The sequence below is a fragment of the Caretta caretta genome, chromosome 6 (assembly GCF_965140235.1).
Source record: "Caretta caretta isolate rCarCar2 chromosome 6, rCarCar1.hap1, whole genome shotgun sequence".
NCBI lineage: Eukaryota > Metazoa > Chordata > Testudines > Cheloniidae > Caretta > Caretta caretta.
This window is the reverse complement of record NC_134211.1, coordinates 98453623-98480548: the sequence shown is the minus strand read 5'-3', so window position 1 is coordinate 98480548 and position 26926 is coordinate 98453623. Positions and strand designations below refer to the sequence as shown.

General features: G+C 42.4%; 1 protein-coding gene and 1 long non-coding RNA gene across 9 annotated transcripts in view; one reads left to right on the top strand and one right to left on the bottom strand.

Moving 5' to 3' along the window:
* EML5 (EMAP like 5) overlaps positions 1-26926 on the top strand; it is a 295572-nt gene that overhangs the window by 232550 nt on the left and 36096 nt on the right. For 6 of the 8 annotated variants that reach the window (XR_012669025.1, XM_048854104.2, XM_048854103.2 and 3 more), the window contains exons 29-31: positions 20802-20880; positions 21117-21224; positions 22323-22452. Coding sequence is in view for 7 of the 8 variants with exons in the window: in XM_048854104.2 (XP_048710061.1) it covers positions 20802-20880; positions 21117-21224; positions 22323-22452 (317 nt within the window). In the remaining variant the exon portion in view is untranslated. The remainder of the gene's footprint in view (positions 1-20801; positions 20881-21116; positions 21225-22322; positions 22453-26926) is intronic. The other 2 variants (XM_048854106.2, XM_048854105.2) reach the window with 1 other exon arrangement.
* LOC142072573 (uncharacterized) overlaps positions 2421-26926 on the bottom strand; it is a 33587-nt gene continuing 9081 nt past the window's right edge. The window contains exons 2-3 of the long non-coding RNA XR_012669027.1: positions 3356-3442; positions 2421-2530 (exon numbers count right to left, since the gene is read on the bottom strand). This is a non-coding gene — a long non-coding RNA (uncharacterized LOC142072573). The remainder of the gene's footprint in view (positions 2531-3355; positions 3443-26926) is intronic.

Sequence of the window (26926 nt, the reverse complement as noted above, 5' to 3'; positions counted from 1 at the left end):
AATCAACTAATCCATGAACTATGACCCCACCTCCAAGGTACAGCTTGGGAGTCACATTCTTGGAATTGACATGAGCAAGCACTCAAAGAAGAAAAAACAGTTCTTCTTTGACAGATGTGTCTGTGGTGCTCCACTTCAGGTCAAGGTGCATCCCAGCGCCTTCGATTGGAGATTTCAACAGCAGTACCCCTACGGGTTGTGCATGTGCAGTGCCTGCCTCATGAGCTGTCAGTGTTTGAATAGCACGTGCATGGCCCAGGCTCCTCTCCTCAGTTCCTTCTCTACCGTCCCCTGCTAGAGACGGAGTTCAGCAGCCCTCTCAGATTTAGTCATAGATAGTTCTGTTTCTCAGTTTAATTTAGATAGTTTAGTCATAGAGTTACTATTTAAGAAAAATAGTTTAGTTATTAGAGTTATTTAAAAAAAAAAAAAAGTAGTCTACGGAGATGCCTGGCTCCCCTGGCTTCAAGAGATGTGCCTCCTGCAGTGAGGCCATCCCCATCTCGGATGGTCATTCACAGTGTGTACGCTATTCAGGGGAGTCTCATGTACCCCAAAAATGCATCCAATGTAATAAGCTCAAAGCGTGAACCTGCAAGGACAGGGAGCTAAGACTGAAACTGCTCCTCTTAGAAAACTCCCTCAGACCCGTGTCTGACCCTGGCTAGCAAAGCTCTTTAAAACCCTTAAGGGAGAAAGGTAAAACAAAGAAACAGCTAACTTCCTCCCCCTCCTTCCTACCTACAAGGGCTGCTCCTCAGCAATGAAGTCTCAGATGACTTCCCCCTCACCAGTGCCCGCCACTCCATGGCTCAGCACTTTTAACTCCTCAGGCACCGACTGTGAGTTGGCTGCTCAGCTTCCTGGAGCTGAGGCTCAGGGTTTTCAGCTGCCCGCCTCCTACAGCTCTCTCCTTCGGCAATCTTTGACAGCACGGTGCCGAGAACTGTCACAGTGCCGAGAGCACAAGCAGAGACCGCAGCACCACCGTTTGATCTTGCAGCGCCGCTTTCTCACCCACTGCAGCCAACGTTCCCGGCACCAAGCTGCCTCTTGTCACCTGCCTGCCCAACAGTGCCCACATCTGGGGCACCTACTCCTGAGGCACAATATGCACCCCCAGTGCAACCTTCAGTGCAGCAGATGCCTCCTCAGACCCTGCCTGCACCAACGGCAGCAGCACCGTCTCCACTTCATTCAACCCTCACTCTCTCCTGCCTTATCATTCGGCACCTGGAGTCACTGCATCACCTCAGTTTTTACTTCCAGGGGTCTTAAGAATGTCACGTGCCCCTCAATCTCCACTACTCGGCACCGATATATCACCGGGACCTTCAGCACCCTATCTGCATTACTCCCCTACTGCTCCAAGCCTCTCAAGTGGAGAGGAGGAGGCGAAAGAGGACAATAACCACATATTTTCCTCACAGTATTCCTCCCAGGTTCGATTACCTACAAGTGGGAGATGCACTAAACCACGATCCTCCTATCCTAGTGGCCACCTATGCCTGGATGGGACCACCTACTCCTTTTCCTGGGCAATGGCCACACTGGGGTCCATGGAACTACACCACAACACAGTCGGATGTTCACCGTGCCACCTGTAGAAAAGCTGTCAGGCCCTCCCCAATGCTTTCTTACACTGATAAGCAGATAAGACCTGAAGTAGCCTCTCCACCTGCATGGGACATCGCTCCCCATCCTACAGTGATACACCATAGGAGGCCCCCACCACCTCCCACTACTGATGAGTTCATTCACTTTCAGGAATTATTTAAAAGAATAGCCAATGAGCTCAAGATTACCCTGGAGGAGGTACCAGAAACCCACCACGAACTCACTGACATATTACAAGCTACCACCTGATCCAAAATAGCCTTACCAATTAATGGGGCCATCATGGAATCAGCTAAAAATATCTGGCAGACCCCGGCCACGATAACCGCCACTAGCAAGAGACTGGACCGCAAGTATTTTGTCCCGTCGAAGGGTTCTGAGTTTCTATTTACTCACCCATCACCCAGTTCGCTAGTGGTCAAGGTGGCCAACCAGAAAAATAAACACCAGCCTTTCCGATTTACCCCATCTGACAAGGAGAACAAGAGACTGGACTCCTTTGAGCACAAAGTGTATTCATTTTCCACTTTGTAATTTTGAGTAGAGAATTATGTGGCGCTCTTTGCAAAATATGACCACACAAGTTATGCTAAAGTAATGCAATTTATTGATGATGTGTTGGAAGACAAATGATAACAATTCAAAGCGGTGGTGTCCAAGGGCCAATTGATCTCCTACACAGCTTTTTAGACCACCCTCAATGCTGCAGATGCAGCCACCAGATCCACAGCCACGGCCATTGTCATACGGCATGCCTCATGGTTTACTACTTCCTCCTTTCCCAAGGAGATACAGGGCACTGTCGAAGATCTCCCCTTCGATGGGGACAAGTTCTTCGCCTCTACGACCAATGAGGTCCTCCATTCCATGAAAAAATCATGTGCCACACTGAGATCTTTAGGCATTCCGCCACCTGCCACAAAAAAGAGGCAGTACAAGTATCAGCCATACCAACGGCCATGCTACCATGCTTTTGTGCAAAATCAACATTTCAGACAATATGATACGCAGCAACAACAGCGCCATAGACCCAGAACCCAACAATGTCGACCTCCACAAAAGATGGCAACCCACCCTCCTAACTCAAACGAACAAATTTGAAGCCTTGGTCGAGGGTATAGAAAACCTCCCACCCTTTTCAGCGCCTATTTCAACCATCCATTTTTTTGGACACCATCTATGCCCGTTCCTTGCCAATTGGGAAGCCATCACTATGGACAGATGGGTCCTGGAAACTCAGATTGGGTTATGTCATCCCCACCCTCCCACCCCGTCCCTCTTCAGGGTCCCCTCTCATGAACATTTGCTCCATTAAGAGGTACAACACCTCATACAACTAGGAGCGATAGAGCGGGTACCAGCTCAACACAGAGGGAACGGGTTTTACTCCCACTACTTCTTGACAGAAAAGAAAAACGGTGGATGGTGCCCTATGCTCGACCTTCGATGTCTAAACAAGTTTGTCAAGAAACAGAAATTCCAGATGGTTACTTTGCCAACAATAATTCCGATGCTGCAGCAGGGAGATTGGTTTTCAACCCTCGACCTCCAAGACGCATATTCCCATGTCACTATCCACCCTGCCCATCGACATTTTCTCAGATTCGCCATGGGAGTGGAACACTATCAATATAGGGTCCTGCCCTTTGGCCTTTCCACCGCCCCACGTGTCTTCTCAAAAGTACTAGCAGTCGTAATAGCATGTCTCAGAAAGAAAGGGGTCCTAATTTTTCCTTACCTGGACGATTGTCTCCTTAAGTCCCCCACTTACTTGGAGGCAATCCGAGCAACTTCTGCAACCGTGCACTGCTTCTACACCCTGGGTCTGCAAATAAACAGAAACAAATCTACCTTACGACCTACCCAAAAAATAGACTTCTTCGGGTCACACCTCAATTCCACCACAGGTCTTGCCTCTCTTCCCCAGGACAGATTCCACACAATGGACACCCTCATCATACAGATACATGCCAGCCTGCGCATTACAGTCCGAGATTCCCTGCAGCTGTTAGGACACATGGCCGCTTCCACATTCGTGGTCCCAAATGGCCACCTGTACATGCAATGCCTTCAGAGGTGGCTAGCCACAGTATACAAACCAAATATCCACAGATTAAACAAATTGCTAACTATGCCTCCGAAAGTCAAGGATTCACTCCTGTGGTGGACCTCTCCTGTCAACCTCTGTGCCGGGATTCCCTTCTGACAAGAACCCCTTTCACTGACCATCCCTCACAAGATAGGGAGCACACGTGGGCCACCTCACCACTCAGGGCCTCTGGTCCTCTACGGAAACCAAGCTTCACATAAATCTACTAGAGCTCAGAGCCATATGCAATGCCTGCCTCCATTTCCTTCCCATTATCCAAAACTGCAGAATTCGGATCATGACCGACAACATCACATGCATGTTTTATGTGAACAGACAGTGTGGAGCCTGGTCCCATTCCTCTGCATAGAGGCGGTAAAACTATGGAACTGGTGCCTTCAACACAATATCCATATCTCCGCCTCATACCTGCCCGGTTCTCAGAACACCATCGCAGATGAGCTCAGTTGATCCTTCCCCATACAGCACGAGTGGGAACTCAACGACGCTGTTCTATCCACCATTTTCCAGATGTGAAGATATCCCCAACTGGATCTATTTGCTGTGGCAATAAACAACTTTCTGCTCCAGAGCCAGCCTGGGAAAACACTCTCGAGGAGACGCCTTCATGCTCCCATGGACTGACTTTCTCATGTATGCGTTTCCACCAATACCTCTGCTGAACAGAATAATACAAAAGATAAGAACAGACAAATCCAACATCATTCTAATAGCCCCATCGTGGCCCAGACAACCATGGTATCTCTTCCTCATGCGGATTTTGGTCAAGCCACAGATTCCCCTTCCCCCCATCAGCAACCTCCTATCTCAACGCAGGGACCAGCTATTTCTCCCCGCCGTACAACGACTCCACCTGAGGGCCTGGTTAATCAATGGTTCTCTAATGAGGAGTTAACATGTTCTGAACAAGTGCGGACAGTCCTACTACACAGCAGGACACGCCCAACGCGCACTACTTACCTACATAAATGGAAGAGGGTCACATCTTGGTGTACTGCCAAACAGATCTCCCCAGTTTCCACCCCACTCCCACTGATACTGGATTACCTGCTAGACATTAAAACATCAAGTCTCTCCATGAGTTGCCTATAGGTCCACCTCGCAGCAATCACCACATTTCACCATAAGATCGACAACACTACGGTCTTTGCCCATCCAATAACCAAAAGGTTCCTGAAGGGCATCCAAACATTATATCCAGACATAAAACTTTCTGCTGTGCCCTGGGCCCTCCACCTAGTCCTCAAGGCCCTGATGGATAAACCCTTTGAGCCAATGGCTACCTGCTCCCTTCTCCACCTATCCATGAAGACCGTCTCCTGATAGCAATCACATCTGCCAGATGAGTAGGAGAAATGGGAGCACTTACGGCGGAACCTCTGTATGCCATGTTCTTCCATGATAAGGTCACACTCCGCACACACCCAAAGTTACTGCCTAAGATACACTCTTCCTGTCACCTCAATGAGCCAATACACCTACCAACATTTTCCCCAAAACCTCATGCTAATGCTTTTGAAACAGCAGTGCACACTCTTTATGTGTGCAGAGCACTATCCTTTTACCTGGATAGAACAAAACCGTTTAGGAAAACCCCCAAACTTTTCGTCTCTACCACTCAGGGATCACAGGGAAAAGCTATCTCTACCCAGAGACTCTCCAAATGGATTGCAGACTGCATACGTCTCTGTTACCAACTGAAGCAAATACAACCCCCTACATCAATTAGAACACACTCTACTAGAGCTGTCTCCACTTCCATTGCCCTTCTCCGTAATGTTCCGGTTTCTGACATATACAAGGCAGCTACCAGGGCATCGAACCTCACCTTCGTCAATCATTACATTGTCATGCACGCTGCAGCATCTGACACCAAGATGGGTAGAGCTGTCTTGTCAGCAGCCTTCTTTCTGATCCGAAGTCCCAACCATCCTAAGGGATAGAATCATAGAATATCAGGGTTGGAAGGGACCTCAGGAGGTCATCTAGTCCAACCCCCTGCTCAAAAGCAGGACCCATCCCTAATTAAATCATCCCAGCCAAGGCTTTGTCAAGCCTGACCTTAAAAACTTCTAAGGAAGGAGATTCCACCACCTCCCTAGGCAACGCATTCCAGTGTTTCACCACCCTCCTAGTGAAAAAGTTTTTCCTAATATCCAACCTAAACCTCCCCCACTGCAACTTGAGACCATTACTCCTTGTCCTGTCCTCTTCCACCACTGAGAATAGTCTAGAACCATACTGCTTTTCAGTCACCTGAAGTAGAGCACCCCCAGGGACATCCCTCTCAAAGAAGAGGAGGTTACTCACCCTGTGCAGTAACTGACGTTCTTCTAGATGAGTGTCCCTGTGGGTGCTCTACTACCCACCCTCCTCCCCTCTACTTCGGATTCTGGAACGCACTCTGTTGTAGAGAAGGAACTGAGGAGCCCGGGCTGTGCACCTGCTATTCAAACACAGATAGCTTGTGAGGCAGGCACTGCACATGCGCAGCCTGTAGGGGTACTGCTATAGAAATCTCCAATCGAAGGCGCTGGGACGCACCTTGACCTGAAGTGGAGCACTCACAGGGACACTCCTCTCAAAGAACATCAGTTACTCCACAGGGTGAGTAACCTCCTCTTACCTACCTCTCATAATAATTGTTCTTCGAGATGTATTGCTCATGTCCATGCCAAGACCCAACCTCCTACCCCTCTGTCGGAGTGAACCGGCAAGAAGGAACTGAAGAGAGGGGAGGGATAGCTCAGTGGTTTGAGCATTGGCCTGCTAAACCCAGGGTTGTGAGTTCAATCCTTGAGGGGGCCATTTGGGATCTGGGGCAAAAATTGGGGATTGGTCCTGCTTTGAGCAGGAGGTTGGACTAGATGACCTCCTGAGGTCCCTTCCAACCCTGATATTCTATGATTCTATGAAGAGGCGGCAGGTCAGCAGGGCCTTTTATGGGGTGCCATAAAGGTGCAACTCCAATGGGCACCTGATCCGTCCCAATGGGTACCAGTAGGGGAAAAACCTTCTAGCAACTGTGCATACAGCATGTACACACCTACTTGGAATGGACATGAGCAACACATCTTGAAGAACAACAGTTACGAGAGGTAGATAACCATTTTTTGATGTGAAAATAGGGAAATACCTTGGGAAGGAAAAGAAAAATTACTTACTGTCGTAACTGTGATTCTCTGAGCTTTCCTATAGAGAGAATACCCTGTTAGGAGATGCATGGCTCCCGCCCATGAGCTTGGAATTATCTAAAAATCAGTTCCATTAATGCTACTTCTTCCTCCCTCTCTCTCTTGCACAGAGTTTTGATGTTATAAAAGGTGGAGGGGCCCCAATCACTATTCAACTCCTTCTACTAATTCAGGAATCTCTTTAGAGGCTCCAAAGAACTCCAGAAGATAGATGGGAAGTATGGTTCCACATGGGCAATCATCTGAGGGTTGTTATAGTATGTAACTGTTTTTTCTTTGTGAATTGCTCATATGGATCCCTACTCTTGGGAAATTATCAAGATATAGAGACCTTAAAGGAGATGGGTGTAACATAGTGCTTTGGGTGCACAAGCATGTTCCCATGCCTGGTTTCAAGGCTCTGACCTGCAGCAGAATCAAGTTACCAAGGGTAATATGGTGGCAGCCCAGTGGTGGAAGAAGCACGTTCTGACAGAGAAGAGACTCAGGGTCAAAGAAAAGATATAGGAAAGGCGTCTGCATAAGTGAGACAGAAGACACTTGCCAGGGAGCAAGAGAAGAAGCCTCATCAGGAAAAGAGCTGGATTTGAGAAGGAACCATACAGCCTGGGGAAGAGGTCTGGAAGATATGATTTGACATTGAACTGTTATGTGATGTTAATAAATTAGACTCCAAAAAGGGGGTGTTACTTGGAGCATGAGTTCATATGCATTTATTGATGAGCCCAAGAAGTGGGAAACTGAGGCAACAGATACTTCACTGTGCAAGGTAGGCTGATCCTAGCACTGTGGGTTTGAGGTGTATTAGTTAAAGATGATGACAAGATTGTTCTCTCAAATTGGGATTGACATGTCAAAACCAAGTTGAAGGAATGATGATGAAAAAACAGAGTTCCAGCAACAGCCCTGAGTATTTCAGTGATGGATACAGTGCAAAGACATGTCATAGAAGCTGCCTTAGACTTAGTTGAGTGTCCTCTGATATCTCCATGTGGCTGAATATCTGTCATGTCATAACAGTGTTGTATACCTAATCTGATCCATCTGGACAGCCTGGAAACCAAGATGGGTTGAACCTGGTCTTATTACATGCCTCAAAAATCAGGGGAACTTGCAGATAATTTTGGCTTATATCTATAATAACTTAAGGCCTTCTGGACATCTCAAATATGGATCCTTATCTCCCTGGATGTGCATAAGACCAGAGGAGGGTGAAAATGCACAGGTTTCTGTCCCAGTTGAAATGGAAATCAAAGATCACTTTACACAGGAAGTTGGAGTGAAGATACAGGAGCACCTTATTCTTATTGAACACAATGCAGGGAGCATCAACCTTGTATCTTCCTAAATAAGGGATCATGGTGTGGCTATAATCAATGCCCTTTTCACAGACAGATGGCACACAGAACAGTTTGACAAGGTTCAAACAGCACTTTATGAAAACAAGATTGAGATACTGTGGTACATCTGATTCATGTGCCAGAGAAAATACTTGGAAAACATTTTCAGAAATGTGTTACTGTATGATGAGCAGATTGCCAACCCACACATGAGTGTAGAAATCTGAGGTGGCAGCCATGTGGACTCCGGTAGATAAAGAAGTACTGAGTATTCAAAGAGAAAAATGACAGAGGACCATCTCAAATCTACTCCCTGTTGATCTGTCCAGATTTGGAACTATTGTACCACTACACTGGGTAGATGTGTCTAGTTGAAGCCTTCTTGGTTTACAATAGGATCTTTTGGACCTCAGAAAAATACTCTCTTGACTTGGGCTCCTATCAGTCCAGAAGCCAAGCTGTCAGCCTGCGGAGAATTTTAATCTGGATGGAGAATCTTGCCCCAATCCTGAGACAAGAAATCTAGTAGACTGTGGTTTCAAGTTCCAGAGGATTTGAGAACCAAAACTTCCAGGCTTGGGCCAGGATTATCCACAGCATTTTGCTTTCATCCCATCTGACTTTCTTAATTAACTTCTGGATCAACAGAATCAGGGGAAAATCATAAAGGAATGCCTGATTCCAGTCCAGGAGAAGAGTACCTGTCAATGATGCTGGGTCATACCTGCTCCTGGAATATATCCAGATGTATTTGGCACTCTAGTGATAGAGATCTAGCTGTGACTTGCCCCTCTAACAGAACAAACAATGAAGCATTGAGTCTGTTGATTAGAAACTCTACTCAAGAACTTTTAGAAATTGAATTGGGAGAGGGGCTGAAATGTTCACATTGTAAAGAAACAATGCAAAAACAGATATTCTGAAAACCAGAGCCTTGCTGACCTGAGGCTTAAGTTGGGAGGAGAGGGAAAATGGAAAGGAGTTGAATGCATTTTTTCAACTTTATTTTCCTTTAGCAGGTTAATAACCCTCTTTGCTTTGCGCTTCCTTCTCATTTAAGCAAATTCTAAATTACTTCTATTTCATCTGCAAGGAGTGATAACTGAGCTAGCATCTTTGCCAAACAGCTTGAACATTCTTATAACAAAAGCAAGTCAGAGCAGAAAGATTATAGTTGCTATCCAGAGTGGAAAATGTGCATATTCATAGTGCAGTTATTGAACAGTAACCAGAGCAAACCCAAGCACTCTGGTTGTAGGGTTCTGTTTCATGTATTCATTATTGAGAAAAATCATACAACCATATAAAATACATATTCCTATTCTCTGACAAATTAACAGGCTTTATCATTAGTAACCTATCAGCATGCTGAGGATAACTAGGAAACATTACTCTACAGTTTATCATTGACTGTACCACATGCCTGCAGTTTGGTGAGCTGAGACAATTGCATTCCAGTATAATCTAATATCTTTTGCTGTGTAACTTTGTACAGGTGTTACATCTGCTTTTATTAGTGACTTGAATCTATCCTATCTGTCTCCTTATTTAGAGAAATTACCAGTGTCAAGTCATTTTTTAGATTGAATGATTCAGATGTTGTACTTATCAACTCTGTTAAATGCTTATCATACATCAGAGGTCCTCACTTCTCTCTACACCCACGTACACACACATTTCCTCTTCTTGCTTATATTGGGAGTTATTCTTACGGGATCACATTCACGCTCCACTGGTTGTGCAGAACTTTAAGTTAAGTCAGTGGTAGTTTTGTGCAAAAATCAGTGGTTGTGTATGACCCATGGAGAGGTGAATAAACCCCTTATTATAGACACAATTTCTCTTCTGCTCTTTAAAAAAAGCACTTTAAAAAGTTGATTTTCTTTCTTCCCTTCAAATATTTTGCTGAGAGCCAAACTTGTATAAGTAATTATTCTCTCTTTCTTATGTGCTGCTGAAAAGAGGTTCCAGGTAATGCTTTTATTTTGCTAAGATGTCTAGTCCATATTTTACCATCACCTCTCATTACCATTAAAAACCCATATGTTATTTTGGAGTCTAATAGGATGCTGTGCTTTACCTAGCAACCTTCAAAATACCATTATGCTGCTTATCAGTTCTTAAATTACATATATAGCATCAGCTATAGTTCTATTCAATATATTCTACATTATATTTAGGGATGTATTTACCAATAAAATTGTCCACATGTTCATTAAATTTGTGAACATTTTAAAAATACTAAATTAGTGTGAAATAAGAGGAGGTAGGAATGGAGTTCATTACAGTTCTTAGTGGGCAGCTATCTATGTTATAAAAAAACAAAACACCATAACTTGCACTCCTTTAGCATTTTTTGGCAGTCTCAGTAGAGAGATCAAGGAAAAAATGGTCATAGAGACTGAATTTGCCATGTCAGTCTAGCACCCTTTATAAGCATTGAATCCACTGTTTAACCAGTATTAAAATAAAAATGTTAAATACTAGATAACTAACAATTGTACAGTTGTGCACACAAAATTGGCACTTGTCTCTGTGCATACAAGGCTTAGTATGAATGCCCAGTTTGACTGCTTATTGTCAGCAGGCAAGATTTTAAAAAATACCTCAGGGAGCTATTAACTTTTAATGGAAATTAGACACTTAAATTGCTTAGGTGGTTTTGAAAATCCCAACCAGAATAAATGTAAACAAAAAAAATGTCTTCAATCTCTTTAAGTTCATAAACTATTTGGAGTTCATTTTTCCCTGGGTGTGGTTCAACCTGTACAGAGGGCCAGCACCACTGGAGTCCTTCAATGTAGGAAGTGGTATCATTCAGCACAAGGGTGAATTTCTTCATCTGTCCATACAGCTGCATTTACTCTCTGAAAAATGTGATTAAAATATCTACATTTTAACACAGAAACAAAGATACCACCACTGGCATTTCAGCCTCGTTTACCACTAAACTCAAAACTAAAAGATTTGTTGGAATCTTCCACTGGTAGAGAAGGGAGATATGGAAGGAAATGCACATCAGAAAAGACCATACTTTGATCTGTTAATAGCTTTAAAATGAAACCTAGGGAGAGACAAATTGTAACATTGTGCAGAACTATATGTGCATACCAGCATCAATAATGTTGAAATCACATCAAGTGGGATGAAAGGAGATTAATTGTTCTTAAACTATGTATAGTATAAATACATTTATTTCATTTCTATGCTCTTTTAACAAAGAATACTAAAATATAGATGTGTGGTAACAGTGACTAATTTTCATGCATAAAACAAATTACCTATGTGAACGGGTCTGTTCCCCTTTGATACAGGGACTTAATTCCTGTATTAACTCCCTTACATGTGTTCAAAGAGCAAATTAACCCTCTAAAAGCTTCCCATGCCTCTCCCACTTTTTGTACGCACAGTTTTTGAGCATGCAGCCATATTCCTCATGCAAATGCATGTCCGCTATATATTGCATGTGCAAATAGTGACACAGTTGCACACCAAATGAAAAATCAGCCTGGAAAAACTGTGGGTTTTTTTTAGATTTGCATCCTTAGGACAGTGTTTTGAAAATGTACTCCCATGTTCTGTACCATGCCTGGCATATGCCTGCTTCCGAATGCCGAGATTGTTACCGTGAAACATATTTGAATGAAAAATATGTACATATACCTTTACTCTTATCTTGCACTCAGCTTCCACTGCTGTGAAACAATATAGTGCATTTAAAGGTTTTTTTAGATTGGTTTACAATTATATTGTTTGAATATCTTGAAAGACAGACAGTTAAGCACAAACTAATCAAGTTTAACACTATTCTTGAGACCAAAAGTCATTTATTTTGCATACTGTATGCTATAGTATAGTAGCATACAAATTCAAATAGGCCAATCAGTTGTTTGGCTAAGGAGTTATATATTGTACTTAAATACTAGATGGTCTTCTCAAATTGTTTTATAATTGAAAACTGTGATACATTTCTCTCTTCTCCCATTCTACAACAGTGGATTAAGGGACAGACAACATTTTATGATGCCACCTACTGGAAGGAGGCAAAAAGTTCTGAAACCCCACACATAACTACATAAGCTTGAGCCAGAACTTTCTCCCTTTAATTTTCTTTGTCTTCTGTACTGGGAAACATAGAGGCTTCAACTCTGCGCTCCTGCTGTCTCCTTTCTTCTGCCCTTTTCCTCTCATTCTCTCTTTCTCTGTCTTTCAGGGACACAAAAGAAGAAAGGAGACAAAGAAGGGAAAGAAACTTGATTGTTCTTCTTCAAACCCAAGGGAGGGTGGAAGGCAGGGCACCAGGCTCTGTGGCTGATCACTCCCTGGGGGCGGGGTGATCTCAACTGGGATTGGCAATCCAACCAGACACTGTAAATATCAGTTTTACGGGGTGGCCAGAGGGCACAGACTTTCCCTCCTCAATCTCTAAGAGGCTTCCTTGATTGAAGCACCCATACGCCTATCATGCTGCCTCCCTGCCTTACTGGTATCAGGACTCTGCCTCAGCTTGCAGCTCTGCTCCACAGCTTATGCAGTTCATCATCCTCTTCTCTGCCTCCACAAGGCCCAGGGACTCCTATACCTGGGGTCTTCAAGCCAATCCCACTTCTGGTAAGTCCTGCTTTGGCAGGTATTTCTTCCACCTCTCCTCCCTTGTTGGACTGCTCTCCATCCCCACTGCTCTCCTTGTGCTTCCCATCCCCAGGAATTTCTGCTGCTCCAACTTCAGCCTCCTTAGCCCTCCTTGGAGCCTCTCCCTGTCCATCTGGCACTCCCTCAGCCCCAGATGGTTCTGACATCATCTTTGTTCCCTGTGAAAACAGCACAATTCTCTCCTCTCAGGGGTCTGATGCCAGGGGGCCTGCTCATTCTCCACACTGGAGACCAACTTCTCTAGCGTCCTGCCTGCTCATTGAGCTGTTCTCTTTAGCAGCATGTACAGCTGTTCAGCAGTTCTCTGGTTCAGTCTCTCCAGTGTCCATGGGGATCTAGTCCTGAGGCTTCTCCACCTGTCCTGGCCCTGGTAAGCCACACTCTGGCAGATTCATATCTTTCATATTCTGCTTCAGTTAAAGCCTTGGTGAAAATCTGTGCTGGCTGTAAACTCCAGGTTATTCCCTGTATCTGGTGTAAGTATTGAGCTGGTGACTGCAGGATCCAGCCCCTGAGTTTCATATCACTACACTCAGGAATTCAAACCCCAGATCATGCTCTTTCAGCATGAGAGTGAAACTGACTACTTCGCAATTTATGGTATGTGGGTCTTTCTGTTGAGAGGTAAAACCAAGACCCTACCTACTTATAAAAAGTGTTTGTTGAGCACCCCCACTCCCAATCCTTCAGCTCTGCAGTCTCTGCCTCCCCTTACCAGGCTGTAAGTGCAGAAACCAGAACTTTGTGTCTCCATCTTTGGGGAGGGGTTTATCTCCTCTCCCTTGTTTCCCAGTCGCAGGTTTTCCTTCCATTTTTCTGCTGTTGCCCCGGGAGCCTATGCAGTTCATAGGTTCCGTAGAAACTTGGTCTTTCTCTCAGTCTCTGGCTGGGATTCATCTCTTTTCTCTCACTGATTTTCTTTGGATGCACACTTTTTCTCACAGGTGCTCTGAATGGCCTGGCTGTTACATCATTCCTCTTAGTTTCTGTGTCTGTGGTCTCCCTTATTGCACCACACATCAGGACCCCTTACCTGTTACCTTTCAGTCTCTGCTAATTGTGTGTTGCACCAGCCTCACAAAGAATAGACTGTACAGCCACACTCTCATACTAGCTCCCTTCTGTACAGACAGTACCTCTTCCTGTAAGATTGCCTGTCCCTGCCCTCCTTGTTTCTAACTTGAGTCCAGTTTAGAAGCACCATGATCCCTCTTCACACTACTTAGCAGCTTGTCATGAGAAATATAACTCTGAGTTCTGATCCTACAAGGTTATCACTGCGCAGAGGGAATAGATATAATTCCCTTGAAAGGGAGATCATATTTGAACCAGCTTCTTGCTCAGAATCCCCCAGATCCTTCATTTCTAGGCTGCTGGGGACCTTCAATGTGTATTTTCCACAGTCAGAATGTGGAATATATATCTTGGGAGAATATTTGAACTTGTGCCTCAGTAATGAGGTTCCACTTGTCATATATCTTGTTGTTCCTAAGTTCTCCTCCTTAGTATTAAGTAGGACAAGTATAGAGCATTGTACAGCTGCCTGCTTTTATCTGTGGCATATCCTTTTGTAGCCTTGGGGAAGTCCATATAATAATATTTTGTGCTTTCTGAGGTTCTAAGAGAACTTGGTAATGTTAATGAGTTAGGATACACAACACAACTGTGAAGTAGAGATGTCTTGTTTCCATCAAGAGAGAGGGAGACTGAGGCACTGAAAGGTAATGTGACTCCAGGATCTCTGTTGTAATAGATCTATCTGTCCCTGCAGAGGAATTTTGGCTAGGAATTCTGCTCCTGGTTATTTCTTATGCACAAAAACTATGAAGGGTTCCAGTCCTTCCTTGTTTTATGGCTGTTAAATAACAGCAGAGATTCTGGATGGAAACTTCCAGGTCAGTTCTATAGTCACTTCCCAAGTGACCATCTCTGCTTGATAGCAGTTCAGAGCCCATATCTGCATATTCATATCTTTTCAGCTCATTGGAGTTTTCTACCTTTCACCCTCAGAAACAGTCACTTCCTGTGTTTAGCACCCTGCCATTTGTACTTTTTTCAGCTTCCAAATCTTGCTGGTACTGGATGCCAACTTCCCTGGGACAAATTCCACCTAACCCCCTTCCAGTAAGTTGTTCATCTGGGTGTAGTCCTAAATAGCTATCTGTGGAAGGCTCTCATGTCCTATTAAAGGCTTCAGTCCTTACTGAACATGCTGTTGCCAATCAGAGCATCTCCCCTTCCTCAGTTAGGAGCATCCATGGGATACTGGGCTTGCTTTGTAGCCTGTGTGGACTTAGTTCTGTAGATGTGACTGAATCTTTGGCCTTGGCCCATGTGGCACTCCCTTTCTTCCCTGTGCTGATTCATCCTTCTTTGAATTGGTGATTTTCTCCATCAATCCTTTCTTTCCTCCATCCATCCCCTACCTCTTTATCACCATTGACATGTGTCTCTTGGGTTGGGATGGTGCATCTGGGCAAACCATCAGCCCATGATCCTGGTCTGGGGGGTATTCTGGGTGGAGTAGAAGGTTCCTAGAACTCTGGGCCTCCTGCCTTACTCTCCTAATTTGGTAGCTTCTAGTCCTGATTTTCCACATCTTTGTCTGCTGTAACAATCAAACAGCAGTGGCTTCTGCCAACTGCTAGGGAAGTGCTTGCAATACAGCCCCTAGTTTTGGAAGTGATGCCTCTAAGAACCCTTCTTCTGTCCTTGAAACCACTATATCTGGAGGTCCATAACAACTGCCTTCTAGGCAGACTTAATTACAAACTGTTCTGGGAAAATGGAACCTTGCTTCCCTGGACTTTTGACGCCATTTTCCAGAGTGAAGAGTGCCTCACCTTGGACTGGTTTATCTTGATGTCTGTCAGTCATTTCTAATTCAGTTCTCTTATCCCAGTCCCTCACCGTTTTTGTGATGCCTCGCATAGAGTTGTATTGAGATGCTGCTTCCTCTGCTACTCAAGGTACTGAGGAAAGCCAGGCAGGATGAAACAGTTGTAATTGTTGACCTGGTCCCTTCATGACTCTGCTCTGCAACCACTTCCACCTTAGGCTGACTGCATTTAAGTTGAAGGGAGCCACTTCTGAAAAGAAGGTTTCTCTGCTGACATGGCACTGTCTGGAGGGTGGAAAAGGTGCTTCTTTTTCTTACTCTTAGGTCTGAAAAGTCTTCCTGGCCTGGTTTGACATCAGAGGGCTATCCTGTTTCCTACTTTTCTTGCTCCAGGATCTTTGGGATTTTTTTCTATTGGTACTCAAGTAAGATCTCAAACTTGCTCCTCATCTTGCAAGCTCTGATTCAACCCTCATTTGGGCCTTAAGGCAGACTTCTTTTCTTTAAAATGGTGTTCCTTATTGCAGTGATCTCAGCTAGATGTACAGGTTGATCTCTCTCTCTCTCTCATATTTGCCCGTTCTTACCAGAAAGATTTTTTCAGCCTTCCTTTGTTCCCAAGATGGATTCCCTATGAAGAAAAATCAGCCATTATTCTTCTTGCTCCCTCCAAATCCAGTATTGCATCCCAGCCCCTATGAGAAGAAGTTTCATTTGTTGAACATTTCAAAAACGAAATTCTCATTCTCATGAGTTTAGAAAGCCAAAACAACTGCTACTCTGTTTTGAGGGTTGTAACAAGGGCAAGGCTGCATCTGAAGTCACTTTTGTTAGGTAGGTCCAAGCCTGCATTCTCACAGATTATGCCCGGACTGGCAGCCTTGTCCTGAGTTTGTCAGATGACATTTGGCAAGGGAAGTCTTCACGTCTTGGTCAGTGATTGCTGGAGCAGTCATTTCCCAAGTGTATGATGTGGCAACGTGGTTGTCTCTATTCCTTTTTTTATGTCGCTATTAGCTAGGCCTCTCTGCTTCTCAGATAGTCTCTTTTGGACAAAGGGTCCTGCTAGCAGAACAATATGGTAGCCCCGCTTCCTGGGTTTACTACTTGCTACATTTCTGTCATTCTATCCACTGATGTAGGATTGGAGAAGACAGGCATATAACAACAGAAAATTACTTAACAGTAATTCTGTTTATCGGAGTCTTCTGTTCTCTCTCCCTGCATCCCTCCATTCTCTGCTCTGGTGCTTGTTTATCATCTCTCTCACTGGTTTGTATACTGTGTCCTTTTCTATGGCTGTGGAAGTTTTTTTAACTGGTGGGAGCATTTTCTGGCTAAAGCTGTGTGGTCAGGTATGGGGTTTCAAAACTCTTTGCATCCCTGCTTCCAGTAGGTGGCACCATAATGCGTCTGTCCTTTAATCCAACATGATAGGATGGTAGACAAGGTTACTACAACTAACAAGAATTGCTGGTAAGTAGTCTTCTAATTTACAGAACTCTGACATCATTCATACTTATCCTTTTTAAAAGGAGAAAGGTACTTTTATTCTGATGATAGAATAGTCAGCCATATTCATTTTATCTAAGCAAACAGGAAAGTAGATTAATGATATTTAGTTTATAATACATCTTTAAGGTGTGACATTGAAATGAATGAACTTATTTATATGTAATCCGTAATTACTAATAAATATCTGTACAAGTGCCCAGAAGGTTATGGAGATATCAAAGGAAATACAGTACCTTAATTATAATTCCAGTGAATAACCTGCAGGTAGTAAAATCTTGATTAAGTACTCTCAGTATCATTTATCATACTGGTTTTAAGATGTCAGTTCTTTCCATTCATATAGTGAATGCAGTTCTTACCCCTGAAATAATATAGTATTGTGCTATCAAACTTGTTTTCAATTTCATTTTTAATCACCTCTCTTCTTCAGGGACTCTTGATCACATAAAGTAAAGAATTGGGTGTAAAGCTGGATAACATTTTACTATCTCACTTCAGAGATTTTTAGGACTAGAAGTTATTAAATATCAACTAATGTTTTTCAGACATGTACAGCCAATAAATCTGAAATGGATAATATTTTAGAGGTCAGTGTAGCTATTTCCAGAATAATAATGTTAGTTAACTATTTACAACTGAAAACTAAGGCTGTTTTATTTAAAAAAAAAAAAAAAGAAAAAAAGAAGGCATTGACATGTGATCTTTTCGATTAAAAGAGTTGTACAGGTTGTCTGATTTTTTTCAGCAGATATAATTGGAGCTGGGCTGTTTGGAAGCAGCTGATTAAACAACTAAGGGTGGGATCTGTGTTCCTATATAATTTAGATGCTTTTGAAAATCCCACCCTAAATGACTATTTCTCTGACAGGAATTTAGTGGCAATATAATTTGTATCTTTAACAATGTAATATTTCCAATGGTTTTATTTATGTTGTATATTTTAAATATATTTACATCTTGTTTGATTTATATGTTTTCATAATATTCCAATAAACAAATAATATAATCCATTATACATCCTAGATGAGACACATGTTTGGGGTTTGGTCAAAGGCATAGTTCTGAAGGGTCTAATGTGGACCTGGAGAGACATCTATTTTGCATGCAAGATATTGATTGCTTTTGTGCCTAAATGGAAATTGTACATCTATGAAAAGAGTGTAGAACAAAAGTGATTAAAAAATTTTTTTTCTCACAGTAAAACATTGATTTATCCCTGAAAAAGCATAAATTTGTTAAAGAATATCTGTTATTTTGTGAAGATGAATTATATCCCAGCACTAACATGTGTAAAATGGGTAAAAATTGCATGAATTGCCAGGGACTTTTGTGGTTTAATTGGATAGTAAAATAAAAAATACAGCAGTCTTGTGTAATATGCGTTATCATATTTAGTGATTATATTATTGTATTAGTGTTGTAAATATATAAGGTACTTTACAAATATCAGGTGAAAGTGTTCATTATCAGAGAGCTTGCCATGTACAAAACAGTAAGACAACAGCAATATAATTTTTTAAAATAATACAACAGAGAAAGAATTAACATGAATTAAAGAAAAACCCAAATATGGGAGAGAAGGAGAGAGAAGAGTGAAACTTCACAGCAATCTTCCAAGCCTGGGAAAGTAAAGTATAGGTATCATCACCAGTAGAGAAGGGAGGACATGGAAAGGGGTTAGGAAAATTGGGAAGTTTAGTTTGAATATATTAAGTACAAGCGCAGGAGGAGATGTTTGAGGAAAGTTGGAGATGCAAGAATGTCAGAGGGTTGGAGGTTAGGGATAGATAGGTAGATTTGGGAGCTATTAGTATAGAAATAATAGCTGAAATTAGGGAACTAGATAAAGGTTTTGAAAATTTATAGAAAAGGAAGGAACTGCCAACAAAAACCTTGTGGACTGATGGCACCTTGTGCAAAGTCTAAGAGGTGATTGAGGGGGGATACTGACCCAGCCTGCCTCTGTCTCTTTATCCCTGCACTCAGAAGTTGGGAGGCTCCTGCTCCATATCATGGCCACAGAGAGAAACATAGGACACTGGGGCCACAGTGCTAGGTCCAAGGGGGTGTGGTCAACAGCTGTCCCTCTCCCTCCTCTGTCCCCACCATCAGTTCACAGTAGCAAGAGATTCTAATGCTGCTGATGCCTTTAAGGAAGAAAAAATACTGTATTATGAGTTTCTGAGAGTAAAAACTGTAATAGCTTTCCAGCCACCAACCTTCCCAACAGAGTTGAAGATACATATTTGCATTCCTTAATCTTTTTCTAGCTTTCACTTGAAAAACAAGCTGGTAGAAAAACTAGTATGTTCCATGCCCCAATCAGTGGGCACCTTTTGTGATCTGTATCCTAGATAGGATTGCTGCCTGCAAAATACTCAAATTACAAGTTTCCTGCCAGTCATGTTCTGCGGGCATTGTCTCCAAGAGTTATGATCTATTGTAGCTTTTCCTTTCAACGACAAGGAATGATGGATAACTAACTCTCTTACAAACTCAGCTGAGTTAAATAATTTAGACTTCACAAAGACTTGTTAAATCCCCAATTTTGAATGAATACTACTTTTTCTGATAGTTTAGTTTAAAAGATTTTTTTTAACAACTGAACATTTTATCTAGAATCAGCTACTATTGCTCTTGCAAATTTGCTAGCAATACTTACATAAATTTGGTCAATAAAATATATTTATTTTCCTGAGTTTTTAAATACATGTTTTATTGTCCTTTGTGACTGAAACCATATATATTGTCTACAATATATAAATATTACAAATATTTAAAAAGATAAGCAAACAAATTTTGATCAAATTATTATTTTCCTAGTGAAATGATGGAAGCACATTGCTTGAACAACTTAAAACTAGACTAACCAGAACACTAGAACATATACTGTAAGGATATAAAAGCAAACATGCATTTGCAAGGAGATGGGCTGGATGTTAATAGGTCTTTTCTATCTCTAATTTCTATTTATTCAATCAAGAACTGACCTGAACTGTATCAGAGGTGCCCAGGGCTCAGCAGAGACTTTTACAGTTGTAGGAAGAGATGTGGGTATCTAGGGTCTATTGAAGGAATGTAGGAAAGGAGGTGGGGAGATAACTGGGGTCTGTTTGAAGTTGTGGGAAAGGGTGGGACAACCTTAAATGAGTTTAGATAGTTCAGGCAAGCCTCTAAACTTTTGTGGGTCATCCAACAATAATTATTGCATTGAAAGGGAAGTACATGGAGAAAGAATATGCTGTTAGAAGTTAAGAATGTTTGGCTCATTCTTTTTGGAAAATAAGACTTTGAATTGACCTAATAGATACTTTCAGAATTGTCAAAAACTTATCAAGTTGATCAATATAAATTGTGACACTTCTGCAATCAGAGACGGCTATTCTTTTCACAGTGGTCTTTTTTCTTTATGACAATTTAAGCAACATAGTGATTTAACAGTTTTCCCTATCCAGATAACAGATTAGATTATACTCTTCTAGTACAGAATAGGTGACAGACAGCCTTTTCTTATTCACAGTTCTCTATTTCAGACCACCAGTTAGTAGGGCACTGCCACAGCCTGAAAAACTTCAGACAAATAACGTTGGCAAAAAAAAGAGACCGATAGAGGTAAGGAAAACCACAGACATCTTTTTTTCTATTTTAACATTCCCTTAATCCCATTTTTTTAACTATTTTGTCCAAAAATGATTTGCTTATCAATAAAGTGAATGGTTGTATATGGTAAAGTTAGTATAAAGAGAGAAATAGTTAATAGCGTGTATGTATACAGCAGCAAATTTCTTTTTTGGGGAGGGAATCCTTTAGGATCTTTTATCTTTCATTTTTCTTTTGATCCCTGAAAGGTCCATTGTCACCCCACCCCACAAATGTGTCTGAGCCACAGCTTTCTTCAGAGTCTATCAGTTACAGAAACAGCACATTCAGCCTATGTGGTATGGAGTCCCTCTTGGGTGAGTGTAGGGTATCAGTATAATATCACACTTGGCCAGAACTCTGATTTTTCCATGTGGCCATGCATTGTATTACCAGTAGGTTACTAAACCAGATAAACAAATTACCTTTAATTCTGAAATTTATTCAGAGGAATGCAGTAAATTTATCTCTCCCCTTTATGCATGAAATACCCTCCCTGAACCCATCTGTAAATTCACCTGAACTCTTCACTACCATCTTCTCCTTTAAAACTCAAATTCAAAATAAATCTCTTCTGAAGCTTGTAAGTAATGGCCAATTAATGATGCTTTTAGGGTTAGGTAGCATTAGACCCCAATCCTGCAGTTAGATCTGATTGTAGGATTTGGGGCCTTAATTAATATTTTCTCTCTCTTTCTCTCCCCCCTCCCCCCAGTGCATATGACTTTTGTTTTTGTTTTTTAATTCTGTGTTTGACTGTACCCCATCCCTTCACCTTTTCAGATGTGACTTGTTTGCTTAAATTGTAAGTGCTTTAAATTTGGGAGTGTGTCTTCATCTGTGTCATTGTCAAGCACAGTAGGACCCTGATCATCATTAGGCATCTGAATGCTATTGTAATATAAATATTAAATAATTTTCTCACCATATTAGAAATATAGATTATTAATTAATATTAAAGAAAATATTTGGCATACTATGTAGTATTTTGCCATGACTCTTTGGGAATTTTTAGGCATGAATTTCAGCATTCCAATTCCCCTAGTCCTCCAAGCTCAACATCAGGTAGACTATGGGAATATGAAGCTGGTGAAGAATACTATTCATACTTGTGTCCTAGCATCTTGTATATCAAGAGTTACATTATTTTTGCCTGATGAGGCTGTGTATACTATCTTTTGTGAAAAATTTGTTTCCATTAACATCCATCAAAAGGTATAGCATGAGATACGGGGAAAATATGATATACTGGTGTAGTAGGCAGCAGATTAGTCTCAGATGTTTTTGGCCATCATTAAAAATTCATTTTTCCTGTGAATATAGGCAAGTACACATGTTTAAAAAATAAAGCACTAGGAAATCTTTATTCATAAGAAGTTTTAAAGTATTTAATAGACTTAAATCTGTTTTCTTAGGATCTAGTGTTGGAGCTGGTATTTGGATACCGAGGCAAGGACTGCAGGAACAATGTTCACTATCTGAATGATGGGGCTGATATAATTTATCATACTGCATCTGTTGGGATTCTGTATAACGTGGCAACAGGTAGGAAAAACTACTTCGGAAAATTTCTCTGCTCATGTGTACAGGCAACACCCATGTGATAACCAGTATACTTAAAATCTTAGTGCTGTCTGGAAAAATTGCAAAATAATGATTTACGGAAGAAAATCTAGCTAAAATGCTATCAGAGAGTGTGTGATCTGTATTATTCATGCTATGTAGTAAAAAAAAAGATCTGAATAAATCCCTGTGAGGATAATATTTGGAGGGAGGTATAAGAATCCAGTTATTTCAATACCAATTTTCGTAACTCAGTCGTACTCCCTCTCCATGTACCAGCATCATGTGTGTTCAAAAAGTAATTGTCTTCACATTCTCAGCTGACAGCAATATACTGCCAAAGAATCTGTAATTTAGGAGGCGTTGCAATTTTGTCACTGTGATGCTGTGAGACATATCACAGTGTCCTGTTGAACCTTCCAGGTTATGGTTGCCATCTTAGGTTCTCTCCTATCAAAAGGGATGATGTGTGCTGCTACTGTTCAAATTTTCCTAAGCTTTACTTTTAATACACTATTTTGGGTTAGGTCTGTAGTCAAAGAGGAATTTCAAAACTAAAATTAAAGTCTCAATTTTTCTGTTCCAGCTGCAGGAACTAGCACGGACCAAGTTTTGATAATTGCTCATGAGACCTAAAATGTTTCATTTTAGTTTGAATTTAATACATTTAAAATTTCAGCATTGCTGCAAGCAATTTTCTCTAAAGTAATCCAAAATGACAGCCAGTTGGAATGTGTACAGAAAGTGCCTTAAACACACGTGGATATATAATAAAATGTACAGTGAAAACTTCTGTGGGACCTTTGAATTCATCTCTCTGCCCCTCAAAATTAAAAAAATGAATAAAGTAAAGACAGTATAGAAATGCATTTGCTATGATTTTCGTTGGCTTTTGTTAAATATGACATGAGCAAGTGAATGCTTTTGAGTGGCCACGTTACTTAGTTACACAGATCATCCAAAACACGTGCCAATAAAACCTTTGACCCGCATAACAGTTTCATGTTTTCGGTATATGTTACGGAAAAACTGTTTTAGAAATGTTTGAAAGAGGTTTTAAAAACATTATTGGGACTATTTTTATGTCTTCATTTGTTAAACTAGCATTTCACATCTCAGTCCTCCCATACTATGTATGTTAGTTCACCAACTACCCCAAGTATTACTGTTAAACGATAGACTTAGACTTTCAAAGGGCTTATTATTCCCTATCATGATCTGTGTTTTGACAATACAGGCAATTTGCCTGGTGGTTTGAATTTGGGAAGCACTATTCTTAGGTCAATAGTGTACCAGAAGCATTACAATATCCTAGAAAAACATGCATCTTATCATATCTTTTGCTTAGTATAAGAAAAGCTCCACTTCTTCTCTGCAAATGCATGGTCAGTATATCTGCCATCTCCAGGGTCATCCCTTAATAGAGATAGAAGTCTGTGACCCAGATCTTACTGGCCACCAGTGCTGTAACCCTACCCACAGTGGCCTCCTTGTGATATTCCTCAGTCCAGAATGAGGTCACCTATTCCTCCAGTAGCCTCTCTTCCTGAACCTCCATCACTATAGCCACAGACAGTAGTTGCTCCAGAATTGCTGGTTCAGCCTGAACCATTGTTACAGGTGCCACAGGAGATTCCATGGGCTCTGCTTCCTCCTCCTTCTTCGTTGCCAGACAACTTTATGGTACCAGGGAGAACTGGAAGTCCTGGCACAGTCAAGGAATTATGATGTGATTGGAATAACAGAGACTGGGTGGGATAACTCACATGACTGGAGTACTGTCATGGATGGATATAAACTTTTTATGAAGGACAGGCAGGGCAGAAAAGGTGGGGGAGTTGCACTGTGTGTAAGAGAGCAGTATGACTGCTCAGAGCTCCAGTATGAAACTGCAGAAAAACCTGAGAGTCTCTGGATTAAGTTTAGAAGCGTGAGCAACAATGGTGATGTCATGGTGGGAGTCTGCTGTAGACCACCGGACCAGGGGGATGAGGTGGATGAGACTTTCTTCTGGCAACTAACGGAGGTTACTAGATCGCAGGCCCTGGTTCTCATGGGAGACTTCAATCACCCTGATATCTGCTGGGAGAGCAATACAGCGGTGCACAGACAATCCAGGAAGTTTTTGGAAAGTGTAGGGGACAATTTCCTGGTGCAAGTGCTGGAGGAACCAACTAGGGGCAGAGCTCTTCTTGACCTGCTGCTCACAAACTGAGAAGAATTAGTAGGGGAAACAAAAGTGGGTGGGAACCTGGGAGGCAGTGACCATGAGATGGTCGAGTTCAGGATCCTGACACAAGGAAGAAAGGAGAGCAGCAGAATACGGACCCTGGACTTCAGAAAAGCAGATTTTGACAACCTCAGGGAACTGATGGGCAGGATTCCCTGGGAGAATAAAAGGAGGGGGAAAGGAGTCCAGGACAGCTGGCTGTATTTTAAACAATCCTTATTGAGGTTACAGGGACAAACCATCCCGATGTGTAGAAAGAATAGTAAATATGGCAGGCGACCAGCTTGGCTTAACAGTGAAATCCTTGCTGATCTTAAACACAAAAAAGAAGCTTACAAGAAGTGGAAGATTGGACAAATGACCAGGGAAGAGTATAAAAATATTGCTCGGGCATGCAGGAGTGAAATCAGGAAGGCCAGATCACACCTGGAGGTGCAGCTAACAAGAGATGTTAAGAGTAACAAGAAGGGTTTCTTCAGGTATGTTAGCAACAAGAAGAAAGTCAAGGAAAGTGTGGGCCCCTTACAGAATGAGGGCGGCAACCTAATGACAGAGGATGTGGAAAAAGCTAATGTACTCAATGCTTTTTTTGCCTCTGTCTTCACGAACAAGGTCAGCTCCCAGACTGCTGCACTGGACAGCACAGCATGGGGAGGAGGTGACCAGCCCTCTGTGAAGAAAGAAGTGGTTCGGGACTATTTAGAAAAGCTGGACAAGCACAAGTCCATAGGGCCGGATGCACTGCATCCAAGAGTGCTAAAGGAGTTGGCGGATGTGATTGCATTATCTTTGAAAACTCATGGCGATCGGGGGAGGTCCTGGATGACTGGAAAAAGGCTAATGTAGTGCCCATCTTTAAAAAAGGGAAGAAGGAGGATCCTGGGAACTACAGGCCAGTCAGCCTCACCTCAATCCCTGGAAAAATCATGGAGCAGGTCCTCAAGGAATCAATTCTGAAGCACTTAGAGGAGAGGAAAGTGATCAGGAACAGTCAGCATGGATTCACCCAGGGCAAGTCATGCCTAACTAATCTAATTGCCTTCTATGACGAGATAACGGGCTCTGTGGATGTGGGGAAAGCAGTGGATGTGTTGTTCCTTGACTTTAGCAAAGCTTTTGACACGGTCTCCCACAGTATTCTTGCCAGTAAGTTAAAGAAGTATGGGCTGGATGAATGGACAATAAGGTGGATAGAAAGCTGGCTAGATTGTCAGGCTCAACAGGTAGTGATCAATGGCTCGATGTCTAGTTGGAAACCAGTATCAAGTGGAGTGCCCCAAGGGTCGGTCCGGGGGCCGGTTTTGTTCAATATCTTTATAAATGATCTGGAGGATGGTGTGGATTGCACCCTCAGCAAGTTTTCAGATGACACTAAACTGGGAGGAGAGGTAGATATGCTGGAGGGTAGGGATAGGATACAGAGGGCCCTAGACAAATCAGAGTATTGGGCCAAAAGAAATCTGATGAGGTTCAACAAGGACAAGTGCAGAGTCCTGCACTTAGGACGGAAGAATCCCATGCACCGCTACAGACTAGGGACCGAATGGCTAGGCAGCAGTTCTGCAGAAAAGGACCTAAGGGGTGACAGTGGACGAGAAGCTGGATATGAGTCAACAGTGTGCCCTTGTTGCCAAGAAGGCCAATGGCATTTTGGGATGTATAAGTAGGGGCATTGCCAGCAGATCGAGGGACATGATCGTTCCCCTCTATTCGACATTGGTGAGGCCTCATCGGGAGTACTGTGTCCAGTTTTGGGCCCCACACTACAAGAAGGATGTGGAAAAATTGGAAAACGTCCAGCAGAGGGCAACAAAAATGATTAGGGGACTGGAACACATGACTTACGAGGAGAGGCAGAGGGAACTGGGATTGTTTAGTCTGCGGAAGAGAAGAATGAGGGGGGATTTGATAGCTGCTTTCAACTACCTGAAAGGGGGTTCCAAAGAGGATGGATTTAGACTGTTCTCAGTGGTAGCAGATGACAGAACGAAGAGTAATGGTCTCAAGTTGCAGTGGGGGAGGTTTAGGTTGGATATTAGGAAAAACTTTTTCACTAGGAGGGTGGTGAAACACTAGAATGCGTTACCTAGAGAGGTGGTAGAATCTCCTTCCTTAGAGGTTTTTAAGGTCAGGCTTGACAAAGCCCTGGCTGGGATGATTTAGTTGGGGATTGGTCCTGCTTTGAGCAGGGGGTTGGACTAGATGACCTCCTGAGGTCCCTTCCAA